The sequence below is a fragment of the Mesoplodon densirostris genome, chromosome 2 (genome assembly GCF_025265405.1).
Source record: "Mesoplodon densirostris isolate mMesDen1 chromosome 2, mMesDen1 primary haplotype, whole genome shotgun sequence".
Taxonomy (NCBI): Eukaryota; Metazoa; Chordata; class Mammalia; order Artiodactyla; family Ziphiidae; genus Mesoplodon; species Mesoplodon densirostris.
The window spans coordinates 120,724,101-120,749,046 of record NC_082662.1 but is presented as its reverse complement, the minus strand read 5'-3'; the positions used below and the strand labels follow the sequence as shown (position 1 = coordinate 120,749,046).

General features: G+C 37.1%; 1 protein-coding gene across 2 annotated transcripts in view; it reads right to left on the bottom strand.

The window, feature by feature from the left end:
- The window catches only part of ATF6 (activating transcription factor 6), a 210,633-nt gene that overhangs the window by 163,936 nt on the left and 21,751 nt on the right, over positions 1-24,946 (bottom strand). For both annotated transcript variants that reach the window (XM_060090833.1, XM_060090834.1), the window contains exons 5-8: positions 23,558-23,687; positions 22,761-22,964; positions 16,391-16,611; positions 686-871 (exon numbers count right to left, since the gene is read on the bottom strand). In XM_060090833.1, the coding sequence (XP_059946816.1) occupies positions 686-871; positions 16,391-16,611; positions 22,761-22,964; positions 23,558-23,687 (741 nt within the window). The remainder of the gene's footprint in view (positions 1-685; positions 872-16,390; positions 16,612-22,760; positions 22,965-23,557; positions 23,688-24,946) is intronic.

Below are 24,946 nucleotides of genomic sequence, written 5' to 3'. Positions count from 1 at the left end.
GGAAAGAATTCAACAATTTTTTATAATTTTATGGATCCTCAAAGAATCCTAAGATATTTCTGTGGTTTGTCTCCCTGTTAAATCATTGTTTTCAGTAACATAATGGAATATTCCCATATGTTCAAGGAAAGATAGAAAGAGCAATATAAGAAGCCCCACTCAGTAGGCAGAGGCATCAATTTGGTTCAGGACAGCACTGCAGTAGGAAATCCTGAAAGCAGCAGATTTCATCAACAGAACTGAGGAGAAGATTAACCTTGCTGGGACCAGCATGGCAACAAAACAGAAAACATAACAGTGGTCATGTAGACCAAGAAGACATTAACAATTTTTTATTTTGTATTGCTTTCTTTTTTAAAAGGGAAGACCTAGTGGGACTATTTAGGAGCCTCAATGTGATTCATTTAGTCAAAAAAAAAAACCCAAGAGAGTGCTATGGTAATAAGTGAGGAGAAACCCAGGAAAAGAAAACAACTTCTGTATACAGCTTGTGAGGTACAATTCAAAACCTCCTCTTTCCAATACTTTATCCTTACTACAAATGTTTTGAGGTTTACTGTGCATGCCTTTTCCTAGTACTATTATTTTACACAATTTAATTTAAAATGTAAAATTTCCAATTGATTTATCAGAAAAAAAGAACACTTTAACCCATTATCCTGGCTCTATCACCACCATCACTTACCTCTGATACAACTTCATCCAGCTGCCGCTTCAGGGATCCGTTCTCTTTCTTCAGCTTCTCATTCTCCAGAAGGGCAGCCTTTAACCTTGCCTCTAACCCTAGCATGTATTCTTTCTTCTTCTTGCGGGACTGACAAGCTGACTCTCGATTTTTTATCATACGTTGCTGTCTCCTTAGCACAGCAATCTAGGAAAAGTTACAGTGAATCAAAATATTTGGATTTTAGGATCAGATCAGTTAAGAATATACTGATTTTTACAATTATCTTTTAAACAAATTGTTCAAAACACAGGTTACTGGTTGTTTTAAAAAATATTACTCAAACTAAGTAAATTGAAATCAAATGATTAAATAAGGCCTTCTAAAACCTGTTAAATGTTTTCTTCTGGTGTTTTCTAAGGCTTATTTATTGATCTCCCAATTTTCCCTTTAGAAACACTACGTATATATGTATGTATATATACATACACCTTTAATCTATATTGCAGGCCCTGAATTAATCGACTATTTTTCAGAACCATATATCCAATTACCTATAAGGCCACTTCTACTTGTAGAGTTACCATCACTTGAAATTCACTATGTGCAAACTGAACTCATTATCTCCCTCTATATTTTTTAAATCTATTCATTTTATATCAGTGGTAAGTATCTCTCAGGATATAATGGAAGATGTGACCAGTAACCTATTTTTCTTTCATTGTCTAAATTTACTCCTTCTCTCAACCTCCCACTTACTCAATATGTACTGAAGATATACTAATGACCAAGTTTCTTCCAGTGAAAGTGACTCTCAGTCATTCCTTTCTATTTCCACTGCCATTCTCCTAATGCAGGCACTCATTAATTCATCTCTAGACTACTACGATAGCCTCCTAACTACTTTAATTGGCTTCAGGCTCCTTCTGTCTACCATTTCTAAGATAACTTCCTTCCCCTAAAAACATTTTAATCTTGCTATTCCATTGCAAAAGCAAGCCATTCATGCATTCTAGCTACCCACCTTTGCTTTCAAGATCTTCCATAATGTGACCACCCCCTACTTCTCTAACCCCACAACTATTCACACCACACCCTCCAATCATAACATTTAAGGAAGGCTACTCCATGATCTTCATACACACCTAATTCATTCCTTTATTCATACTGTTTGTTCCAATTTGGAATGCTGTCTCCTCTACTAAGCTAATATTAAGGACCGTCCAAACTCTAACTATGATACACCACTCGGAGTTTTTATATTGTCTGAATTTCTTATGCCCATATAATTTGGAAGATACACCTGAACACTCTAATGGTCTCAACTGTCTCAAAAATGTTGACTCTCTCTCTCTCCCCCTAGATTTTACACCCTGGAAACCAAAACTATGTAGTATGACCCACAATAGCTACCATAATCAAAACTTACTGAGCAAAATTATTTTTGTCATATTTTCTGAACTAAGGTGTGGAACCTATTTGTTTTAATTTTAGTCTAATTTATTTGGGAGAGATGGTGAGGTAGCAAAAGTCCATAAAAAGCACCAAATAATATTAAATTTATTATTGTAAGAATACAGATGACTGAATTACTGAGTTCTCTGTTTTGTAAAGGACTTTAAAAAAATAGACATTTTACTGTGGGTGTTTAATAACGCTTACTCAGATTGGTAAATAAAATTAAATAATTTAATAATGATTTCTTTTGAAATAACAATTCCCACCCCATACTACATTTGCTAGAAACAGAGGTATACCAAAGCCAACCAAGCAATCAGAATCCACAAGGAAAAGAAACATTATATGAGATGTCAAGAAGAGTATTTTTTCCTTTTTTTTTTCTTTTTTAACTGAAACTTCACAAGAATGCTGACTTTATAACCATCTACCAAATTTATAAAGTTTCCCTGTGGAATAACTATCCCACTCTTCAATAATGCTAAACACACACACACACACGTGCACGCACGCGCGCACACACACACACACACACAGAGGTGGCAAAGCCACGATGGACTGATTATTTATCAATTTCAAACTATTCTCTGGATAATGCCACTTTGTTCAAACTACTGTTACTCTCAGTGATCTTCACTGTTACTTAGAATGCCAGTGTCCGTAATTAATACTTAATACCAGAGTGCTTAAGTACACAGAACACTGAACACACACATAAAAGAGAAGGTTCCCAGATGGAAGAGTTTATACTAAAAGTTAGATAAAAGGTAACCTTACTTTAAAGGCTAATTAACGTATGGAATTTGGGAAGGCTTACAGATGGCACACCATTTAATAAATTTCAAACAAGGATTACGGATTTCTGTAAACAATAAAAGCACCTGCATATTATACAGCATAAAGTTTCAAAGGCTGTCAATGCACATGCCTCATACTCAAAAAAATGAAAACCACCTGTGGCCAAATATTCATTTCTTCCCACAGAAAAAGATACAATAGCTCTGAAAATGTGGTAAATACTCAATATTACCAATAAATACAAAGGATAAATACAGTAAAAATATATAAAATCCACAGGAGTCACCAGAGTTCCAACTTTACATTTCAGCAAGCTATCTTCAGCTATCTAAATAATATTTAAATTATTCTGTATATTCTAGGCAAAAAAACATAATTTTCAGATTAAACACACACATACTGTTTGGTTTTTTGATGGGGAATGACATTTTATAAGAAAAAAAGGATTACACTATAATAATTGTTTTGTAAACTGATTTTTTAACAGTGTATCATGATCATCTTTGACATGCCATGAGAATGGCAACACAGTATTTCAATTATCTTGATGTTCCATAATACATTTAATTAATCTCCTCTTGTTGAAATTTTTACAGCTTTCAAGATTCTTTAAAATAAGCCTTATCATTTGATACTGTTAGAGAGTAGAAGAGCCAAGGCTAGAACTTAGGACAGTTGATTCCAAGCCCAGTGCTTGTGACACAACAGCTCCACGCTGCTTTTAAATACCAAACAGGAAGTCTTGCATCACAGTATGGAACTCTAAACTCAGTGAGCTGTATGATCACTTTAATTATGTACCTGTTTGAAATTGAAGGCTTATGGAACTGCTTGAATAGAAGCTTACTCTCCTCTATAAGCAGTCTGCAAACATAAAATCAATACTCTGGCCCATTAATCAACTGACACATCTCCCTTATGGGCGTATGAGAAGATTCAACATGACTAAAATGAGTGAACAGCTAGCCAGTCACTGCTTCTGGTCATCCTGCCTTCAGACAACTCTTCCACCAAGCATTGTGCCTTGGAAAAAGAAAAAATAAAAAACTCCACGGCAGCAAAATATTCTCCCTTTAATGACACTGCACTATAAAATATAGTGTTTCACTATCAAACAAACATTTATTTGACTGTAAGAAAGAATCTCATAAAAGGAGAACTTTCACAAATGGACAAGTACTTTTTGAAGGCTGGATCAATTTAAGAGTCAAATTTCTAAGTCTCTTTCCATTATGTTTTTTAATTTTAAGTTACTGACTGATAAACACTATAAGATACTATGTTCTTCTTACAAATAAAATAAGGCTATTTAGACCCTTGATTCTGTGATGCTGCTAAGAAATGAGCTTCAAAGTCCTGAATGGCTATAAATTAAAGATATTAAAATAAAATATTTTACTGCTAAGAAATACATTCTAACATCACACACAAGCTCAAGAGAGATCAAGTACTGATAACATACAGGTGAATCAATCACTGGCTTACTGCACATCTGTCAGTTCTAACTCTCATTTTGCTGAATCTTTCCCTCTAAACTGACGTATGAAGCAGAAACTGTCACTGATTAACCTCTTCATCATATCAAACAAAAATTTTTTCAATTAAATTAAAAAAAGAAATAAACTTTATTTGAAATCGATTTAAAAGGCAAAGGAGTAAATTTTCTTAAATACTTCTTTTAATTTACATAATTATTATATTATTGTATATCATAGTAAATATACTTATTATAAATACATCCTAAAAAAGATGTACAGCAAAAATCAATGGCAAATTTAATTTACGGCAACCTTATTTTAAATATTCAAATAAATTAAATATTTTAATTGGATTTCTCTTAAGAATCTTAAGTACACTCCTTTTTTTCTCATAAAATTATTTAAAACAGAAAAACAAAATTTTTACTTATACTACATCTACTTTTCTCAAATCTTATGACAGAAAGCCAAAATTTTATTTTACTCTCTATTAAGTTGTGTGTGTGTGTGGTATAACTAGTTCCTACTCATTAAAAGTTAAAGACTCTTCATTACTGGTAACAGGAGCCGTTAAATTGGCAGAGTCAAGTAGATAATTTTCACCCCAAAGTTTTCCTTTCTCTCTCTCTCTTTTTTATTTCTGAATGAAGAATGCCTTGTGGCACGTAGTATGATTTCCAGAGTGAGAAAGGATAACAGACAAAATCCCTACTAGATTGTAGGTCCAAGCTGCCCTATCCAATCCCATCTTCTGAGTGAAAAGAAAGAACAACTGGTAAGAGAGGCAAAGACAAGAGTATCCACCAGATGCCCTCAGGAAAGCCACACTGTGGGCAGAGCCTCCTGAAGAATGCAGGAATCTTAGTCCTGTGCACAGGGTCTTCAAAGATCTTCAAAGCAGTTTCCTGTGCCTTCAGTTAATGACTCCTCTGCTTCATATGTCCCTAGAAATACTTGGTGTAGCTATATAAGAGTAACAGTAATTTAGTCATTAAGTGACGACACTGGGTGCTTCCCTGGAGGTGCAGTGGTTGAGAATACGCCTGCCAATGCAGGGGACACGGGTTCAAGCCCTGGTCCGGGAAGATCCCACATGCCACGGAGCAACTAAGCCCGTGCGCCACATCTACTGAGCCTGCACTCTAGAGCCTCTGAGCCACAACTACTGAGCCCACGAGCCACTACTACTGAAGCCTGCTTGCCTACAGCCCATGCTCCACAAGAGAAGCCACTGCAATGAGACGCCTGTGCACTGCAATGAAGAGTAGCCCCCGCTCACCGCACTAGAGAAAGCCCATGCACAGCAACGAAGACCCAACACAGCCAAAAATAAATAAAACAAAATAAATAATTTTTTTAAATGACAACACTGGAAGTCGGGAGGGTTTTTTAATGATTTTTTTTTGATGAGGACCATTTTTTTTAAACATCTTTATTGGAGTATAATTGCTTTACAATGTTGTGTTACTTTTTGCTGTATAACAAATTGAATCAGCTATATATATACATATATCCCCATATCCCCTCCCTCTTGCATCTCCCTCCCATCCTTCCTATCCCACCCCTCTAGGTGGTCACAAAGCACTGAGCTGATCTCCCTGTGCTATGCGGCTGCTTCCCACTAGCTATCTATTTTACATTTGGTAGTGTATATATGTCAATGCTCCTCTCTCGCTTCGGATGTGGACCTTTTTTTAAAAAATATTTATTTATTTATTTATTTGGCTGCACCGGGTCTTAGTTGTGGCATATGGGACCTTTACTTGCGGCATGTGGAATCTAGTTTGCTAACCAGGGATTGAACCTGGGCCCCCCGCATTGGGAGAGCAGATTCTTAACTGTTGGACCACCAGGGAAGTCCCAGAAGTCAGAAGTTCTTAATTCTTGTCCCAGCACTGCAATAAATTAATTGGAAGATCTTAGAAAAATCATTTCTTCTCCCAGAGTCTATTTAAACATTAATAAAAAGAGGGAGTTAATAAGAGCTTATCTCTTGTTTCATTAGACTGTGTATGTCAAGAGAAATGTAAAATACGTTTCTTACTGTGGATTGTGGACAAAAAGTTTAAAGCCACCGCTTTAATCCTCTAAAGGTCTCATCCAATCCGGAAACAAAATGGTTCTAGCACTGATGTTAAACATGTGTGTTTAATTACCATGTAGCACAATAATGACTACTGTATCATAAAATATGGATGATATTAACTTTGCTGTTTTACTTGATACCAGATTGTTCAAATAAGGTCAATCTTTATACTTTGTCTCTCAAGACGTAAAACCATCTGCTTGAATGTTTTTTTTTTTTAATTAAGGGAATACATTTGCAGAGGGAGAGAAAAGGGAGCAGCAAGTTTCAAGACGTAGGTAATTTGAAGCTTGCACTGCATCAGGGCTGCCTTGAAAGTAAAGCCCTAGGGCCTCCCTGGTGGCGCAAGTGGTTAAGAGTCCGCCTGCCGATGCAGGGGATACGGGTTCGTGCCCCGGTCTGGGAGGATCCCATATGCCGCGGAGCGGCTGGGCCCGTGAGCCATGGCCGCTGGGCCTGCGCATCCGGAGCCTGTGCTCCGCAACGGGAGAGGCCACAACAGTGAGAGGCCCACATACCGCAAAAAGAAAAAAAAAAAAAAAGAAAAAAAGAAAGTAAAGCCCCATTAATGCAGCACAGAGTAATGACAACAGCACTGGACTCAGAGAAGGCCTAGGCTTGAATCCTAACTTCATTATCGCAGGTCATATGATTGAGGTGAGGATCAAATGAGTAATGGACATGAAGGTTCTCTGTAAACTATAATGTACCATACACATAAGTGTCAGTAAAAAGAAACATCCTGCAGCTATGAATAAACTGGGTGAGGAGGCAAAAGTTCTTAATTCCAACAACAATGTGCCTTATAGCTGCTCCGATAAACAGCGCAACTAAAGTAATATTGAAAATATCTGTCCTCATTCCATCTCTTATTTTTACACATTTCAAATTTTAAATATCAGACTAAAACAAAAACAAAAACAGACAAAATCTGGAAATCTCATTTAATTCCTACAAGAGCAGAAAAACAGCGCCTAAGAATAAAAATCTAATCTCCTCCCAAGATCGCTCAGACTGCTCCTTATTCTGTATTTATCAGGACTTTCATTCACCTCAAAAGGCCAACAGGAGGTTTTATGCACTTAGAAAGTGTCTGGCACATACCACTTTATCAATATTAGCCATCTAAGTAATATGGCTTGGCTGAAATATTTAACCAATTGATTCATTCAATGGTAAAATGGGAATAAAGCCTACTTTACAAGGATTCTGTGAGAATCAAATGGGACTATGCAAAAATAAATGTGAAGTACTTATCGAAACTATATTAGAGGGGCTTCCCTGGTGCCGCAGTGGTTAAGAATCCGCCTGCCAATGCAGGGGACACAGGTTCGAGCCCTGGTCCAGGAAAATCCCACATGCCGCAGAACAACTAAGCCCGTGCGCCACAACTACTGAGCCTGCGCTCTAGAGCCTGTGCTCCACAACAAGAGAAACCACTGCAACGAGAAGCCCGCACACCACAACAAAGAGTAGCCCCGACTCGCCACAACTAGAGAAAGCCCACGCTCAGCAACAAAGACCCAACGCAGCCAAATTAATTAATTAATTTAAAAAAAACTATATTAGAAAAGAGATTAATTTCTCAAAGGTGTCAAAAAGACAAAGGCTGGGGCTTCCCTGGTGGCGCAGTGGTTGAGAGTCTGCCTGCCGATGCAGGGGACATGGGTTCGTGCCCTGGCCCGGCACATGCCACGGAGCGGCTGGGCCCGTGAGCCATGGCCGCTGAGCCTGCGTGTCCGGAGCCTGTGCTCCGCAACGGGAGAGGCCACAACAGTGAGAGGCCCGCGTACCGCAAAAAAAAAAAAAAGACAAAGGCTGTGGAAATGTTCCAGATTAAAAGAAGCTAAAGAGACATGACATCTATATGCAATATCTGACCCTAAACTGGATCCTGTATTGGAGAGAAAAAAACTGAACTGATAAAACTGTAACACTGACATTTGAATAAAGTATTTTACAAACATAAATGTATGGGTCTGTACTGCAGATATGTAAGAGAATATCCCTATCCTGAGGAAATACACGCTGAAATACCTAGGGGTAAAGGACTATGAGGTATGTAAGTTCCTTTAAAATAGTTCAGGAAAAAATCTGAGTATGTATGTATTGATAGATGGATAGACAGACAGGCAGATAGATAACATGAACTAATAAAGCAAATGTGGTAAAATGTTAACAATAGGTGAATCCAGGTAAAGGCACATGGGTGTTCTCTTTTGTTTTTGCAACATTTTAAAATTTGAAATTATTACCATATACAAAGTCTAATACACATGTACACACACACACACACACACGGCTGCAGTGCACACATAACACTAAGGAGTTACAGGAAACAAAAAAAGAAACTTTCCTTTAGAACTCATAATCAAGGGGGGGTAAGAGCCACAGAAAATTTTAACCATAACAGGTTTATTCCTTGAGTACCATTTGTTAACCACCTTTAACCAGTCAAAAGTCCTCTTCTGTTAACAATTAATATTCTTTCACATATTTGTAAAGCAGTAATGTTCTGGAGAACATACACCTTCTAAGACTATATAGCTATTGATCCTTTCATTGAAATAATTTGCCACTCTCCTTTGTAAATTATCTATTCACTTATTTTGTCCATTTGTTTGCTGGATTAACTTGCATTTTTCTTTTTTGCAAACACTTTATATACTAAAAATTGTTTTTAAAAGACTATGAAAGCTTGTACATGAATGCTCAAAGCAGCATTATTCATAACAGCCAAAAAGTGGAGACCATCCAAATGTCCATCAACTGATGAATGGATAATCCAAATGTGGTATATCAGAACAATGGAATATTATTTGGCCATAAAAAGGAGTAAGATACACGTCACAACATGAATGTCCCTTGAAAAATATTATGCTAACTGAAAGATGTCATACACAACAGCTACATCATGTATAATTCCATTGACATGAAATGTCCAGAATAGGCAACTCCATACAGAGAGCAGATCAGTAAGTAGTTGCCAGGGGCTCTGGAGGTTGGGGGATGAGGAATGACTGCTAATGGGAATGGAGTTTCTTTTTAGGGTGATGAAATATTCCGGAAGTAGACAGCAGTGATAGTAGCACAACTCTGGGAATATACTAAGCAACCATTAAATAGTACATTTTAAAAGGGCAAACTCTATGGTGTATGAATGTTAGCTCAATTAAGCTATTAGAAAACCAAACAACCAAGGACTTTCATTCACCTCAAAAGGCCATTAGGAAGCTATGGACTCTCTTTCCAGACAAATGTACATGCACACATGCACACAAAGTGTTACAAATAATTATGCAAGGAACGAGTGAGGTGAAGAAAAGGGAACTTGTTTATGTAAACACTGAAACCTATCTATGGGCTCCATTAAGAAACCCTGTAACTGTCACTCTCATATGCTGAAAGTGGAAGAACAAATTACAACTGTGTAGAAGAACAGTTTACCCCTAAGGTGAAAAACTACTGACCTTCTGACTCTCCAATTCCAATTACAGGAATTTCTCCTACAGGTATACTTGCACATGAACAAAATGAAATAAGTAACAAGTTATTCAGTGGAGGAATGTTTACAAAGAAAAAACCTGCAAAACTCTTAAATGATTACGGCACCCCTGTGAAGTAAGACTACCATGCATCTATTTTAAAAATACGAAAGCTTTTTTATGTACTGATGTGGAAAAAATCTCTAAGATGTATTAAGTGAGAAAAGCAAGGTGCAGGACAGTGTTTATATTTATAGTATGTTACCATTTCCATAAAATAGGTAAATAGGTAAAAAGACAAATACTTATATATTAAAGAACTGTCTCAGGAAGAATGCATAAAAAACTAGTAACAGTGACTGCTTCTGAGCAGGGAGCAAAATGGCTAGAAAGCATCTAGGGCATGGGAGGACTGTCTCCTTAAGAATGAGTCTCCAGGGACAGGTTACAGGAAGGGAAATCAGAGAAAGGAGAGAAGTATTTATTTATTGATATAAATCAGCACCCCTCTAAAAATAATTATTTATTAACCTTATCAAGATGCTACACTGAAAAATACAGAATAAAGAATGTTAAAGTCGCCACAACATAAATCTAACCTAATGCAACACATCAGGGAAAAAAAGAAACCTTCTGTTCACTTCCCATTCCAAAGATACTGTAAACATAAATGAGATTACTTGCCAACGTCTTTATTCAAGATAAATTTTTAGAAGCCCCAAATCTCCATCTAAAAAGGAACTGCAAATATTTTAACAAAGCATGTTTTTCTTTTATTTGCAGAGTCCCTGGTAGCAGCAAAGCCAAAAAGTAGTCAACACAGAAGTGATTTTTTTACTAGAATGTGGATAGCTTTTCAGATCTCCAAATCTTCCTGTTGAATTTGTTCTGATGGATTCCTCTACTTTATAGCCTGAAGAAATATCATGATCTCAATGTTTCTGTTAAAGACTTTAGTTACTAAAAAGTATCTATTCATTATTTACCTTCTTAGAGCTGAGGTACCCACACAATTTAAGGAGATTCAGCTCACACCTTGACCCAACAGAGTATCTCTTCTTGGGTGTTACAGATAAAATAAGCAGCTTAAGTGTCGGTAAAAGTTACACTTTCTTTTTTTCTGAAATAGAACATAGGCACTCTCCATTTTCCTAAGAGTTTCTCTGCACTGCTTTGCATTGTAAACAGATTATTTTAGATTCATATTTTTCTTGGAAGATACTGCTTTAGGGGGTCCCCTGTGAGTCATGCTACTACATGTCCTCCTGGGTACAACAAGAATACAAGGCCCTGACCACTCTTTACCTAGGCCATTTCTCAGGGTTGAAACCTTGAGAGATGAGGTAACATCTCCCTCGGGACAATTAGGAGGCTTGCTTACTCCTTGCTGTAAAGGTAGTCAATTCCCAAGTTCAGCATTCCTCCACTGCAGTAAAGGAACACTGTGTGCACAGAACCCATCTGGGCCAGTATCACATTACCTCAGTGGTGACAATACTAACAATACCTGAAATCTTGAACTTAACTGTATAACACGATCTCCATAGGAAAGAAATACAAAGTTTTAATTTGGTATGTATGCTAGGGGAATCCCCTTCACACCATTCAAATATTTGAAGGACATTGGAAAGGGATCCCCCCAGCAACTACCTTCTCATGATGGCTCTAGTGACCCAGGGCAGGGACTTCCAAAGGATAGGGACTGGGATGGAAGAGGTCAGGTCACTAAGTAAAGAATTAGAGAGGGTCCAAAGTAATAAAGGGTTTGGAAGATGCTCAACAGAGTGAATGGGCTGAGAGGAAGACCTGGCCCTCCTGTCAGTATAGGCTGTACCCCTTCATCAGCCTCCTATCTGATGTTATTTCTAGTTCTGACCTAGTTCCTGATCATTTTCTTTCCATTTTTTCCCACCAACTGATTTCTATTAAGGGGTTTTGCTCCACTTTGATCCACTATGGGACATGTAGAATAGAATTTCACCACTTTTTTTTCCTGCTCTGTTGTCCCAATCACCAGAACGATGTAGCTCCACAGCCTTAAAACCAGGGCTGTAATGTCTCATGAACTTTATGGAATTATAATGGGTAGGCGGAAGTACTAAATGCAGATTTAAACAGACTGCTGTTTCCAAGCCCTTGGTTTGATGTCTGGTCACATTCAATAGCACTTTAAAGAAAGATAAGCATGCTCTCCCATGAAGGCATCTTTGTAGTTCCAAGATTACCATTTACTAAGAAACTGCTTAAGAGAATGTCTACACTGAAATAAGAGACCATGTTCATTTTTTCCATCAGGATCACAGCCAAAAACCAACCATATTTCTTGAAAACTTAGTTGAGGTTTCCAAGAGTTAAACACAGATTTACCAGCAAAATGCAGAAAGAGTGAGATTATAATTTGAACCAGGCAAACTGTTTCATAACAGAAAATGTGGCACTTAATGTAGTTTGCAGAATATGGGATGCTAAAAACGCTACTTTATGGCAGTAGCAGGCCTCTAGAGAGTGGAACTAGCCAAACAAAAGAACAAAAAAGGTAGAAAAAAAGAAGCCATGTCAGCAATACAAAGCCACAAAAGACTGATGCACTTTTTTTTTTTTTTTTTTTTGGTGCTGAATTACAACTTTTTCACCAGACCTTTGGTTTAAAAACAAAAAAAAAACTTGAAAAATTTTTCATTTTGGCCATTTTAAACCAGGAATTTATACTAACTCAAATTTATCCTAATTTAACAGGACTTGAGTCTAACAAACACATACACTATTGAGGTCACAGAAGACTATATACATGAGCAGATCAAAGTTTTCTGCAGCTCCTTCTGGAACAGATTTACTCTGGGTTCCTGAATGGCTTGGCCAGCAGATAGGACAGACTGATGTTTCTTTACCTGAAATAAACATTAAGTCAAAACCTCTACCAGAAAACTCATACTGAAAAGGCTTGGCTCACTTCCTGATGTGCTAGCCAAGGAAAAATAAGCAAAAAAAAACCTCCGTGCAGGTTGACCAGAAACTTTATTCTAATCGTCTTTAGGTCTCTTGCACCAGACACACAGTACTTGAATCTTTCTTGTGTATTACTGTCAACTCTAAATTTTGAAAAGTAATAAGAATGCTAGTCAATAAATAATGCTTTAAAAAAAGCTAATACTTGTTGGTTCTATACTTTCTCATCTCACACATCCCCCAGTTCTTCAATGTTGACTGAATTAGTCACCAAAGTTACATCAGTAAATTATTCACCAAAGTTACAGAGCACTCTTAAGAGTGCAAACGCGGAACAGACATAGTCTTTCACACCAAACAACTTCCAAAGGACGTCTGGCTAAAAGACCAACAAATAATTAATTGAAATGTTTAGAGATTAGAAAATGGGTCAGTGACATACAATGATTGCCAACATTAAGATGCTCACTATTCAGATATTAAGCCTAGAAAAAAAAAAGACCTCTTCTGGTTTTTAAATACAATTACTATATCAAAGAATCTTAAATTAGAAGAAACTTTTCTATAACTTACCTGAACCTGTTCTAGATGAGTCCTCTGAAATAACTCAGAGCAATATCCTATTTTCCACATGACAACCTTCATTTCCTAGAAGATAGCTCTACTTTCAGTCTTCTCTCCTTCAGCTTACTGAATCATACCAACCCTTAAACCCTTCCTCTCCCCATGACATAGTTTCTAGACCTCCTCCCCATCCTAGCTATGTTCCTCTGGACTGTCCAGTGATTGAATGTCATAATTCTATGAATGTAGACTAAGAATATATTAATATTTTTTAACAACTGTGATATACTGTTTATATTTTTAAAATATTTAATTAGTCATTATGTTTTACATGTCTAAAATATTTCATAATACATATTTTAAATGTCAAACAAATTACATAAAGACAACTTTGAATATTTTCTATTGCAAGTTCTATTTGAGAATATTATACAAGAAACACTCAAATTCACAATTGAAAGAGTATTAAAAGAAAATTTTAAGGGATCATTTTAAAAATCCTTCTTCGGGACAGAAATTATTTCAAGCATCTTATCTGGCCACAAAGGTATGAAACTAGAAATCAACCACAGAAAGAAAAATGGGAAAAGAACAAACACATGGAGACTAAACAACATGCTACTAAAAAAACAATGGGTCAACAATGAAAAGAAGAAATCGGAAAATACCTCAAGACAAATGAAAATGAAAACATAGCTTTCCAAAATCTATGGGATGCAGCAAATACAGTTCTAAAAGGGAAGTTCATAGTGATACAGGCCTTCCTCAAGAAACAATAAAAATCTCAAATAAACAACCTAAACTGCCACCTAACGGATTTGGAAAAAAAGAACAAACAAAACCCAAAGCCAGCAGAAAGAATGAAGTAATAAAGATCAGAGAGGAAATAAATAAAATAGAGGTCAAAAAATAACAGAAAACATCAGTAAAACCAAGAGCTGGTTTTTTGAAAAGATAAAATGGACAAACCTCTAGCCAGGCTCACCTAGAAGAAAAGAGAGAGGACCCAAATAAACAAAATAAGAAATGAAAGGGCTTCCCTGGTGGTGCAGTGGTTAAGAATCCACCTGCCAATGCAGTGGACACAGGTTCGAGCCCTGGTCCAGGAAGATCCCACATGCCGCAGAGCAGCTAAGCCCGTGCGCCACAACTACTGAGCCTGCGTTCTAGAGACCACGTGCCTCAACTACTGAAGCCCGTGTGCCTAGAGCCCGTGCTCCACAACAAGAGAAGCCACTGCAATGAGAAGCCTGCACAACCGCAACGAAGAGTAGCCCCCACTCACCGCAACTAGAGAAAGCCCACGTGCAGCAACAAAAACCCAACTCAGCCAAAAATAAATAAATAAATAAAATTTTTTAAAAATCCTCTTTCTTTCTTCTTAACTTCCTCAGTCCCCTGTGAAAAACATACTCTTTTTTTATTGGTTGTACAACTTTTTAATTGAAAATATCATGAAATATTTTTAGATCTTTGTTATTGTTGTTCATATACTTATAGTAGAAAATTTACCAAACACCAAAAGGAAAGAAAGATTACATACCCAACTTAAATGATTACCAACATTTTGCCAATCATGTTTCCTCTATCCTATGCTCGTCATCTCCCCATAGAGTATTTTAAAGCAAATCCCAGCTTCATATCATTTCATCTTCAACTGAAACACACACTATGCATTAGTGCCTATTATGCCATAAGCACTGTGCTTACCTTTTTTAGTCCTCAAAATAAACTAACATAATAGTCAAGCTTAATCCTGTACTATCCATGTCTGTTCTCATGTGACACACTAATGTTCCTCCTTCATGTTTTGGCACACACTGTTTTCAATACCTATGTAAACTGTGGGAATTACTATAGAATTTCGATGTTCTACTTCCAGTAGATAATATTCTTTTGTTATGGGTCCTTACAATATTTCTGATGGAGATTACTTGGTTGTGTTTATGCAACAGTAGAGCAGTTTCACAACTAAATGGGCTACTGACATGCTAGTTAATAATTCTGGTAGACAGATGAGTCAGTAGTATGATAAACAACCTTACATAACTCACAGGATTTTAAAAGTACTTTGCAATACCTAAAGAAAAGGTGGAGTAGCAATATTAACAACCAGTAATATCCACTTTTATTTTAAAGAAAAGTTATAGGCTTTGCTTTCCCAATCACAATTTTAGAGAACCCACTTTTAGACTGATTATTTAACTTTCATTGAACTTTAGGACCATAATGTTCAATTACTATTTAATACATAACATGAGGTATTTTGTATCACTTTTAAAGAAAGCAAGACTTAGCTGGCAAGTACTATAACCAGTTCTAGATTGTGACAGATCTTAGGAAACTTTCTGTGATTCATAAATTACAAGAAGTCCCTACAACAGAAATTTTGAAGTTTTGCAAAGATGGGAAAAAACTAAATAATCATTAAGAAACAGAATTCCTAAGAATAGCAAGTTGTCCTTATGCAGTGGTGAAAACCCTTCAATAAGTCAAGAGGGAAGATAAATATAAACCCTGACTAAAAAGCAGTCTACAGACTCTTATCTGGGGAGTTGCCAAAAACATTTCAATCAGGAAACATGAAAGAATCCTGTAAAATACTAGTGTATGATTGAGTTGGGGGTGACAGTCTGGAGAAATGTAATGAAAGGGTTCAAAGAAGGAATTAAAGAAGAGGGAGGTATGCATACTTCTCTTTTCGTCAAACCACTTCAGACTTTTTTTAAACCATTTCACTTAGATTCTAACATAATAAGCCTTACCCTCATTTTCCACCAAAGACTGGATCTGCAATTTCAGTACATTTGATACAATATAACAAACTTTAAAAAACAAAAAAGTGTTTCGTTCTTTTTTTTTTTCATTTTTTAAATCAGGCATTAAAAAAGCACTAAGCTTCAAAACTTACATCTGAACCCACACTTCTCATGGTACTTTGTAGGACAGGTTTAGTCACAGAAAGTTTTCCATTCACTGGGCTATTTGCCACTGGGGCTGGTACCACATTCACCACGTGATTAGGTAGCTGTGTGGATGCCCCAGCGACAGCAAGGACTGGTTGAGGAGGGGACAGAACTCCAGGTGCCTGGAGTTGTACCATGGTAGGCTGAGAGAGCACCACAGTCTGACCTGCAGCAGAGAAAAAAGAAAAGGAATCAGAGGGTGCACAATACTGTGGCAGGAGAAGCTATTCAACATTTAGGTCTCTTCTGAAGATATAATAGGTGAGACCAAACGGAGGGATTTGAAACCACCAATTAAAACACAATCAATAGCAGCACACATTCATACTGACTTTTGTTGTGTTTTTAATGAAACCGACTAGATTCATTCTCTTTGAAGTTATCAACGATGTATTTCCACACTTTTTTTCAGCTAACACACATCAAATTTGCTGTTATACATAGATTTCTCTAAGTATTAACCTCTGAAATTTATTAGTGCTAGAAGTATTTATCATATTACAAATATCAAACCTTCTATTCTGAACACAGAATCATATATTTTATTTTTATTTATTTATTTATTTATTTTTGCGGTACGCGGGCCTCTCACTGTTGTGGTCTCTCCCATTGTGGAGCACAGGCTCCGGACGTGCAGGCTCAGCAGCCATGGCTCACGGGCCCAGCCGCTCCGCGGCATGCGGGACCTTCCCGGACCGGGGCACGAACCCGTGTCCCCTGCATCGGCAGGCAGACTCTCAACCACTGAGCCACCAGGGAAGCCCAGAATCATATATTTTAAATTAATGGGATTTAGAAATACATATAACACCAAAAATATATGACAGAGATTCAGTAACTCAATACTTGGAAGAACCTGAGGCTACAAATATCAAAAATGTTAAAACCACTTAGCTAACACGGGAAACGTAAACCTGTAATTTAAAATAGTCTGCAGATAATATTGACTCCCCTACCCACCAAAATGGTCTACAAATCTTTTCTTAATCTTTACATTTAACCTTATTTTAAAATTATACTAATCTGAGGAAAATTAGTATCATTAACCTAAAGAAGGCTCATACAAATCATAACACTGGCCTGTTAAAATTTTTACTTGCCTGCTGAGTGTTTGCTTTCAGATCTGGCCCATTTTATAAGGTGTTGAAAGCCTCACCTAACATCCACAGCTGCTTGAGCCTATTTAGCAAAATAAAGGTACTAAAGTAACTGGCAACTAAAATTGCATATAGTATATTTATACTCTTCTTTAAGGGAAAAAAAACATACTATACTTTCAGACAGTGTAACATGATCCATGTAAAACTCAGCTCAGTATTTCAAAGGATCAAGGAAAACTAAAAATCAAAATCATGCTTCAGAACACCTTTTAAGAACATCTGTCTTAGCTCAAAAAAAAAAATCTCTTGTATAAGATCAAAGTCTTTATGTTTCAGAAGGCCTCAGAAAGCATATGAAAACTAGAATTTAATTCATAGCATTTTATCCCAGGTAAATTAGTAAGAAAGACTTAAAAATAATTTCACAGATTTGTAATATATACAATTTACTTGAGCGTAAATGATCACTAAATATTTTTATCTTCTAATTTTCCCTTGGCATAATTTATTTTATGAAATGAAAACATATAAAATATGGAAGTGACTCATAAGCAAATATATATTTGCTTATGCCAAATATTCAAATAAAAATAATTAACAGGGAATTCCCTGGCAGTCCAGTAGTTAGGACTCTGCGCTTTCAGTGCTGAGGGCCCGGGTTCAATCCCTGGTCAGGGAACTAAGATCCCGTAAGCCATGTACGCAGCCAAAATGAAAATGTATAAGTAAAATAAATAGCATATTTATTTAAATAGTAAATGTTAAGTTTTTTAATTACACTTGTTGAGATATTACAGTCAATCTGGTACTACGAAAAGACATACTCATCAGAATGTAAAACTTAAACCAAGGGTTCCCACCCTGAATATAAGGACCCTTCTTTTTTTTTTTTTTTTTTTGTGGTACGCGGGCCTCTCACTGCTGTGGCCTCTCCCGTTGCGGAGCACAGGCTCCGGACCCACAGGCTCAGCGGCCATGGCTCACGGGCGCAGCCGCTCCACAGCATGTGGGATCTTCCCAGACCAGGGCACGAACCCGTGTCCCCTGCATCGGCAGGCAGACTCTCAACCACTGCGCCACCAGGGAAGCCCAGGACCCTTCTTTAATAGCAAAAATATCATGGTCACCCAAGATGATCATGGCTGTCCTTTCAGTTTCTGTGGATTGAGAAAATACGTGATGAGAAAAGGCTATTAAGAATTTAGTAATGATTTTAAATGAATTCTGAGTTTAGTAATCAGAAGTATAACCACAAAATTTAAAAACATCAGTACAAAGATATATGAAACAAATTATTTATTCAGTCTACAGAAAATATGGATTTGCAGATGCCCTGCAAAAAGCCAAAGGTTACTACTACTCCAACCACACGTATCCCAGGGCCCACTGTCTACAGGTTGAGAACCACTGACTTAAACCAATACTTTGAGAAGAGCATTATCAGAAGTAGTGTTCCGCATCTTCTGAGTTTAAAAATTATGATAGGGCTTCCCTGGTGGCACAGTGGTTGAGAGTCCGCCTGCCGATGCAGGGGACACGGGTTCATGCCCCGGTCTGGGAAGATCCCACATACCGTGGAGCAGCTGGGCCCGTGAGCCATGGCTGCTGAGCCTGCACGTCCGGAGCCTGTGCTCCGCAATGGGAGAGGCCACAACAGTGAGAGGTCCGCATACCGAAAAAAAAAAAAAAAATTATGATAAAAAGACCCTAAAAAACTAAACAATGTTCAATGAATTGCGGGATTATTCCAAAGAATAGAAAAGGTGGTAAACATAAAGAATTAAGTCATTTCAAAGAAAGGATCCTACTTCTAGCTCCAGTTACAGATTTAAAGTATTAGCAGTTAACACATGTAGATAGCTTTGTAATATTTCTTAAAGCTAATTGAGAAAAATAATCCAAGTCTGTAGTATCCAGTGTCTGGTTATCACCATCTCATTGCTGAAAGAACTGCAACACGGAGCGAGGGAGATGGAGCAATGTCAAGTCAAGGTCTGCGTACCAAATGTGGCTCCAAGTCCTACCAGGCCACTGATGCCTCCTTTTTTTTCCAAAATGCACATCAAGCCCTTTCATCCTAGAGTGCCTAACTAACCTCAAATTATTGAGCACCTAAATCAAAGATCCTATAAATATACTGGGCATGTTTGGGTTCAAGACAAAATGTGGAGAAACAACTAAATTTCCACGACAATGTGTTCGAGGTGACTTGCTAAACCTGACATGCTAGATGCCCACCAGCTCCCAAAATGCAGTGCAAAGGACTGTTTCGGGTCTTAAATAGTTAGCAGCTGAGCATAGTTACTACTGTTCCTAGTGTGGAAACAGTTAAAAAGGACATACCAAAAGGCTGTTTCTCCATTTCAGCATGCTCAAAACCTTCTTTGGCATTACACACAAATCCCCCTGAAGGGACCACGGCTGGTTTCAATGCTGGATACTTTTGCCTATGTGTGACTCACTGATAGTGATGGTCAGTTTCTTCCTTTTCAGTTACCTTCAAAGATTTCAAACTTTATATCAAACATTTATTGAATGCTTGCTTTGTCTAAAATAGTACGGCTGTGTGACAGTAAATTTCTCTGTGTATTAACTTTCTCATCTATAAAATGGAGATGATAATAATAGTACCTATCCTCATAGAGGATGTAAGGATTAAATAAGATGATGCACTTAAGCACTTAGAACAGTGTCTGGCACGTAATAAGAGCTTAAATGTTAGCTAGTATTAATTATTTTTATTATTATTAATTATTATTAACCTTCTTTTATGTATAATAATAGCTTCTATAAGGGTATTGTATGTATTATCAATTCATTAGTTCTCATAGTTACTGTTGTTTAACTATTGATATAAATTTGTTAACTCCCCAATTAGATAGAATTCTTGAGATCAAATACCACATCTCTGCATTCTTTTAGAGGCAGTATACTATAGTGATTAATCAAACAGACTGAGCCAGACCACCTGGGCTCAAGTTCTGACTCTACTGCTCACTAATAGAATGACCTGGAACAAGTTATTTTACCTCTATCCTCCACTTCAATGATTTGTTACCACTATCTACCCAAAAAGCCCAAGACAGGATACCTTCCTCTCTATCCTCCATCCCCCTTTCACATGACCTAATTACCAAGCCCTGTGATTCTACACTTTTTAACATCTCTACTGTCTATCCTGGCTCTTCATTTTCATTGATATTCCAGGCTTTCATCAACTCTCACCTGCACTACTCGTGCAAGTCTTAATGGATGTATAGGACTTAGATGTAGAAGTAGGCAGAAGCTGTTTCAGGCAGATAGAATGGCATGTCAAGAAACGAGGAAAAAAGAGAAAATTTAAGGGACAATGGCCAGATTAGTTGAACTAAAAGATTTATAGAAAGGAGAGTTATTATAAGGTAAAGTTAGAAAACTAAACTGGAGCCAAACCATGAAGGGTTTTACATTCCAAGCCAAAGAATTTGAACTTAATTCTATAAGAATTACTTCTCTTTTAATGGCAAAATATTTACTTCTAATACTTATATCGATTAACTGTAAAATGCCTTTCCTATATTTCTCTTCTTCTTCCCTCCCCATTTTCAAATAAATGGAAGATATACACTTAACTCTATGTTATTACAATATACCTCTCTAGATTGTACTATAAAAACAGACAAGTGCCCTATATTAGCATATGTTCCCCCAAAATAAAACTGTCTTCAGATAATGGGAAAGCACTGAAGTTCTGAATAATGTATGATTCAGGTTTCTAAAACTGATAAACTGCTCAGAGAAGTTTCTCTTCTTGCTATAGGTAGGAACTTTTATCATTCAAACACAGCCAATGGTCTGCTAAGAGCAAATTCTTACGAATACCCCTTGCTTTACATACTGGTCATATTAATATAAACCTTTTACTTTTTATACACGTGTCTTAACAGCTTATGGGAACTATAATGAAGTTCTTCACAAGTTTAGATTCTCAGCCTTTGGGAAAACACAGACCCTTTTGAGATGCTGATGAAAGTTTTGGAGACTATCCCTAGAAAAATCCACAAATAACATACACTAAATCTTGCATTTTATTTCAAGGGGTTTATGAACACTTAACATCCATTCACAGGCCACAAGAATACCCATTCTACAGGACTGCTATTTTTCACATGAAAAAGGCAGTAGTTTTCACCTTGTCCTAAGAGGGCAGGTATTTCAGGTTTGTTTGGTTGGAGGCTTTTTGGTAGGGATTGGTGGATTTTCACAGATCCATCCAGTCTCTCACCTAGTTCTTTTTATCAATGTCATATTGTCTATGACCATGGAACAGAACAAAGATAACAGAGTACCTGGAAATCAAATTCATGACCTTGCCCTCATTAAAACCATGCTCCAAAGAAATGAGCTAACAATCCATAGCTGGAAATACAGCCATAAATGTAACACTGGGTATTTATTTACAACCCATTCCCCATTGACCCCAGTCCTACTTGGTGCCAACAAGCTAAATCCAGGGAAAGAACGCTGCACAAGTTTCCCTTTAGTCATGTGTACACATATCAGTATAAGTACAATGATGAATACTCTTCCCAAGAGATCTCTATGTGCAAATGATTCCTATATCTGAATAGTACCAAATCCTCAAACTTGAACTTCTTTCAGTATAGACCTCAGCTTCTTGTAGACTCAACTATGGGAGGCCATCTAGTGGACAAAATATAGAAACACACATTCTTAGCTACTTGAAGACAAGAGTTTCAGGTTTCTTCTTAATGCCCCATACAAGATCATGTTACTAAACAGTGCTGCCTCCTCAGAGATCAAGAGTCTGACTCTATTGCCAAAACTGAAATGGACCATATTATTTTCAATACTGACTCCTCCTTAAAAACAAAAAAGTTCATGGACACAAAAATCTCAGAAAAAAATGGCACCGAGAAAGTTTCCCAGATTTTCTTCTTCATTACAAGTGGTTATATAAAACCCCAAGCCTTAGAGACAGGCGCTTTCATAATTAAAACTGTGAGAAAAAAGAACTATCAGATGTAAATAATCTTAATAGCTATCTCCCTTGTTAGGATAGGAACCACATCTCTACAACATCCTCAGAACCAAGGACAATTCTTGACACACAGCATGTGCTCAGAAATTATACCCTGAATTAAAACAAGTCATATGACACAAGCCTCAGTGACCTCCAATTAAACATACACAGCCTCAAATTCCATTCAGGTACCTTTAGTGGGTGCAGGATGTATACTGATAATTGGCTGCTGCTTCGCCAATGGCATAAGTGTTGGTACTGTTTGAATAATGATGGTTTTTGCTGGAACGCTGGGGTTTGTTTGAGTCTTGGGTGCTGCTGGAAGTAATAAAGGCTTGGGCTGAATTGAAGGTTTTGAACTCATCTGAATTTTTTTCTTTGGAGTCAGTCCATTTTCTGGAGAAAAACCAAACAAACCACAAATCAGTTTAAGGGCAATTAAGCAAATCCTAGAAAGCAGATTCTATTATACACCTTTCCCTAAACATTATCTTGACCTCTGACTACCCTTACTGAAGTTTAGGCATAGCCACTCTATATCTTAATGGACCGAAGAAAAGTCCTCAATCTGAGGTCTTCCTTTTTGACCAAGCTGCAGCTTTGCCAAAGGGACACGTGAACCAGTAAAGAAGGATAGCTAAAACCCCTGAATAAAGCATCGAGGTGAATAAGCTTAACAAATGTCACAGCCAAATGGCCCTCACATTCAATATCTTTAACTGAAACTTTGAAATTTCTCCTGAAGATGGTGGGGCCCTAAATCTATTTAAAGTATCATTCACCTATAAAGACAAAAACAACCAAAGAAGATTATTTCTTCCCTTTCCTCTCTACATTAATCATCCACAACAAACAAAACAAGTCCACTAATTTAAAAACAGCAAGCCAGCTTAATAAACATACACTTAATCCAACATTTTCTTATAAGAAATGGAGCCTAAGCTCAGTCTAAAAATAGAGATAACAGAAATTAGGAGATGGAGTAATACCAGTTTTGCTCTTAGGACTAATGATGGGCTTGTCTTCCTTCAGTGGCTCTGCTGAGGAGGAACTATTAAAGCTTTCACCATATAAGGAAAAGGGAGACATCTGGGAAGTAGAAGACAAATCCAACTCCTCCTGTAGCAAAATAAAACAAAACAAATTCATGCAGAAGAATACTATCCTTGAGCAGAAAATTGCTTAGAAAGAGAGGCAAGATCCATATATAAACAGAGAAACACTTCAAGACAACTTCAAGGCAAAGGTGTGATATATTGGAACTATATCTATATATGAAGTACTAAGAGATGATGGATAAATCAACATTATCCATCTATACTAAAGGAAAAATAACTAAAAATGAAGTATGTCTATTTCATCCTCTTATATGAAAGATATGACTCACCGATCTGATCTGCTTCTACATTTTCTCCCATAAATTTTATATTTTACTTGTTCCTAGTCATATAAACATTTAGTATCATTATAGAGTTACTGTTAAAACACTAATATCTTTTCCCCACCATCTCTTATTCTGTCTTACAGGAATCTCAAAAGCAAATAATTCTCACTATTTGTATCCTTTTCTATTTCTTAACACTGCCTTTGTCCCGAATGTTTTGAAAGAAAAACACTGAAAGGAGCAGGGCTATTTTATTTTACTTAATGGGTAAACTAATAATACAGAGGGACTTCCCTGGTGGTCCAGTGGTAAAGAATCCGCCTTACAAAGCAGGGGACATGGGTTCAATCCCTGGTCGGGGAACTAAGATCCCACACGCTGCAGCGCAACTAAGCCCACGCGCCACAACTACTGAGCTCACACGCCTCAACTAGTGAGCCTGTGTGCCACAAACTACAGAGCCCACACGCTCTGGAACCTGGGTGCCACAACTACAGAGCCCACACACCCTGGACCCTGCGCGCCACAACTAGAAGGAAGCCCGCGTGTGGCAACGAAGAGCCCTCGCGCCACAATGAAAGATCCCACATGCCTCAGTGAAGACCCTGTGTGCCACAACTAAGACCCGATGCAATATACAAAAATAGTATTTAAAAAATAATAATAAATAATTTTTTTAAAATACAGATATATAAATATTAATATTTTCTAAAAGTCTTTTAATATTCAGTGGATCTGTCTCATTTTGTTAGAATAAAGAAGCTTAACATAGGATAAAAGTAGCATTTCAATTCCAAGAGAAAAAGATGTTATGTATAATAATGGAATGGGCACAAGTACGTAAATACATACATCATACCATCTTCAAAAGAATCTATAAGATTACTGAAAGAAGAATTAAGAGAATACTTGTTTACTCGCAGCAGGATGTAGGCTCCCTTACATCAAAAAATCCAGAAGCCATAAAGGAAGAAGAAATACATTTGAACAAATA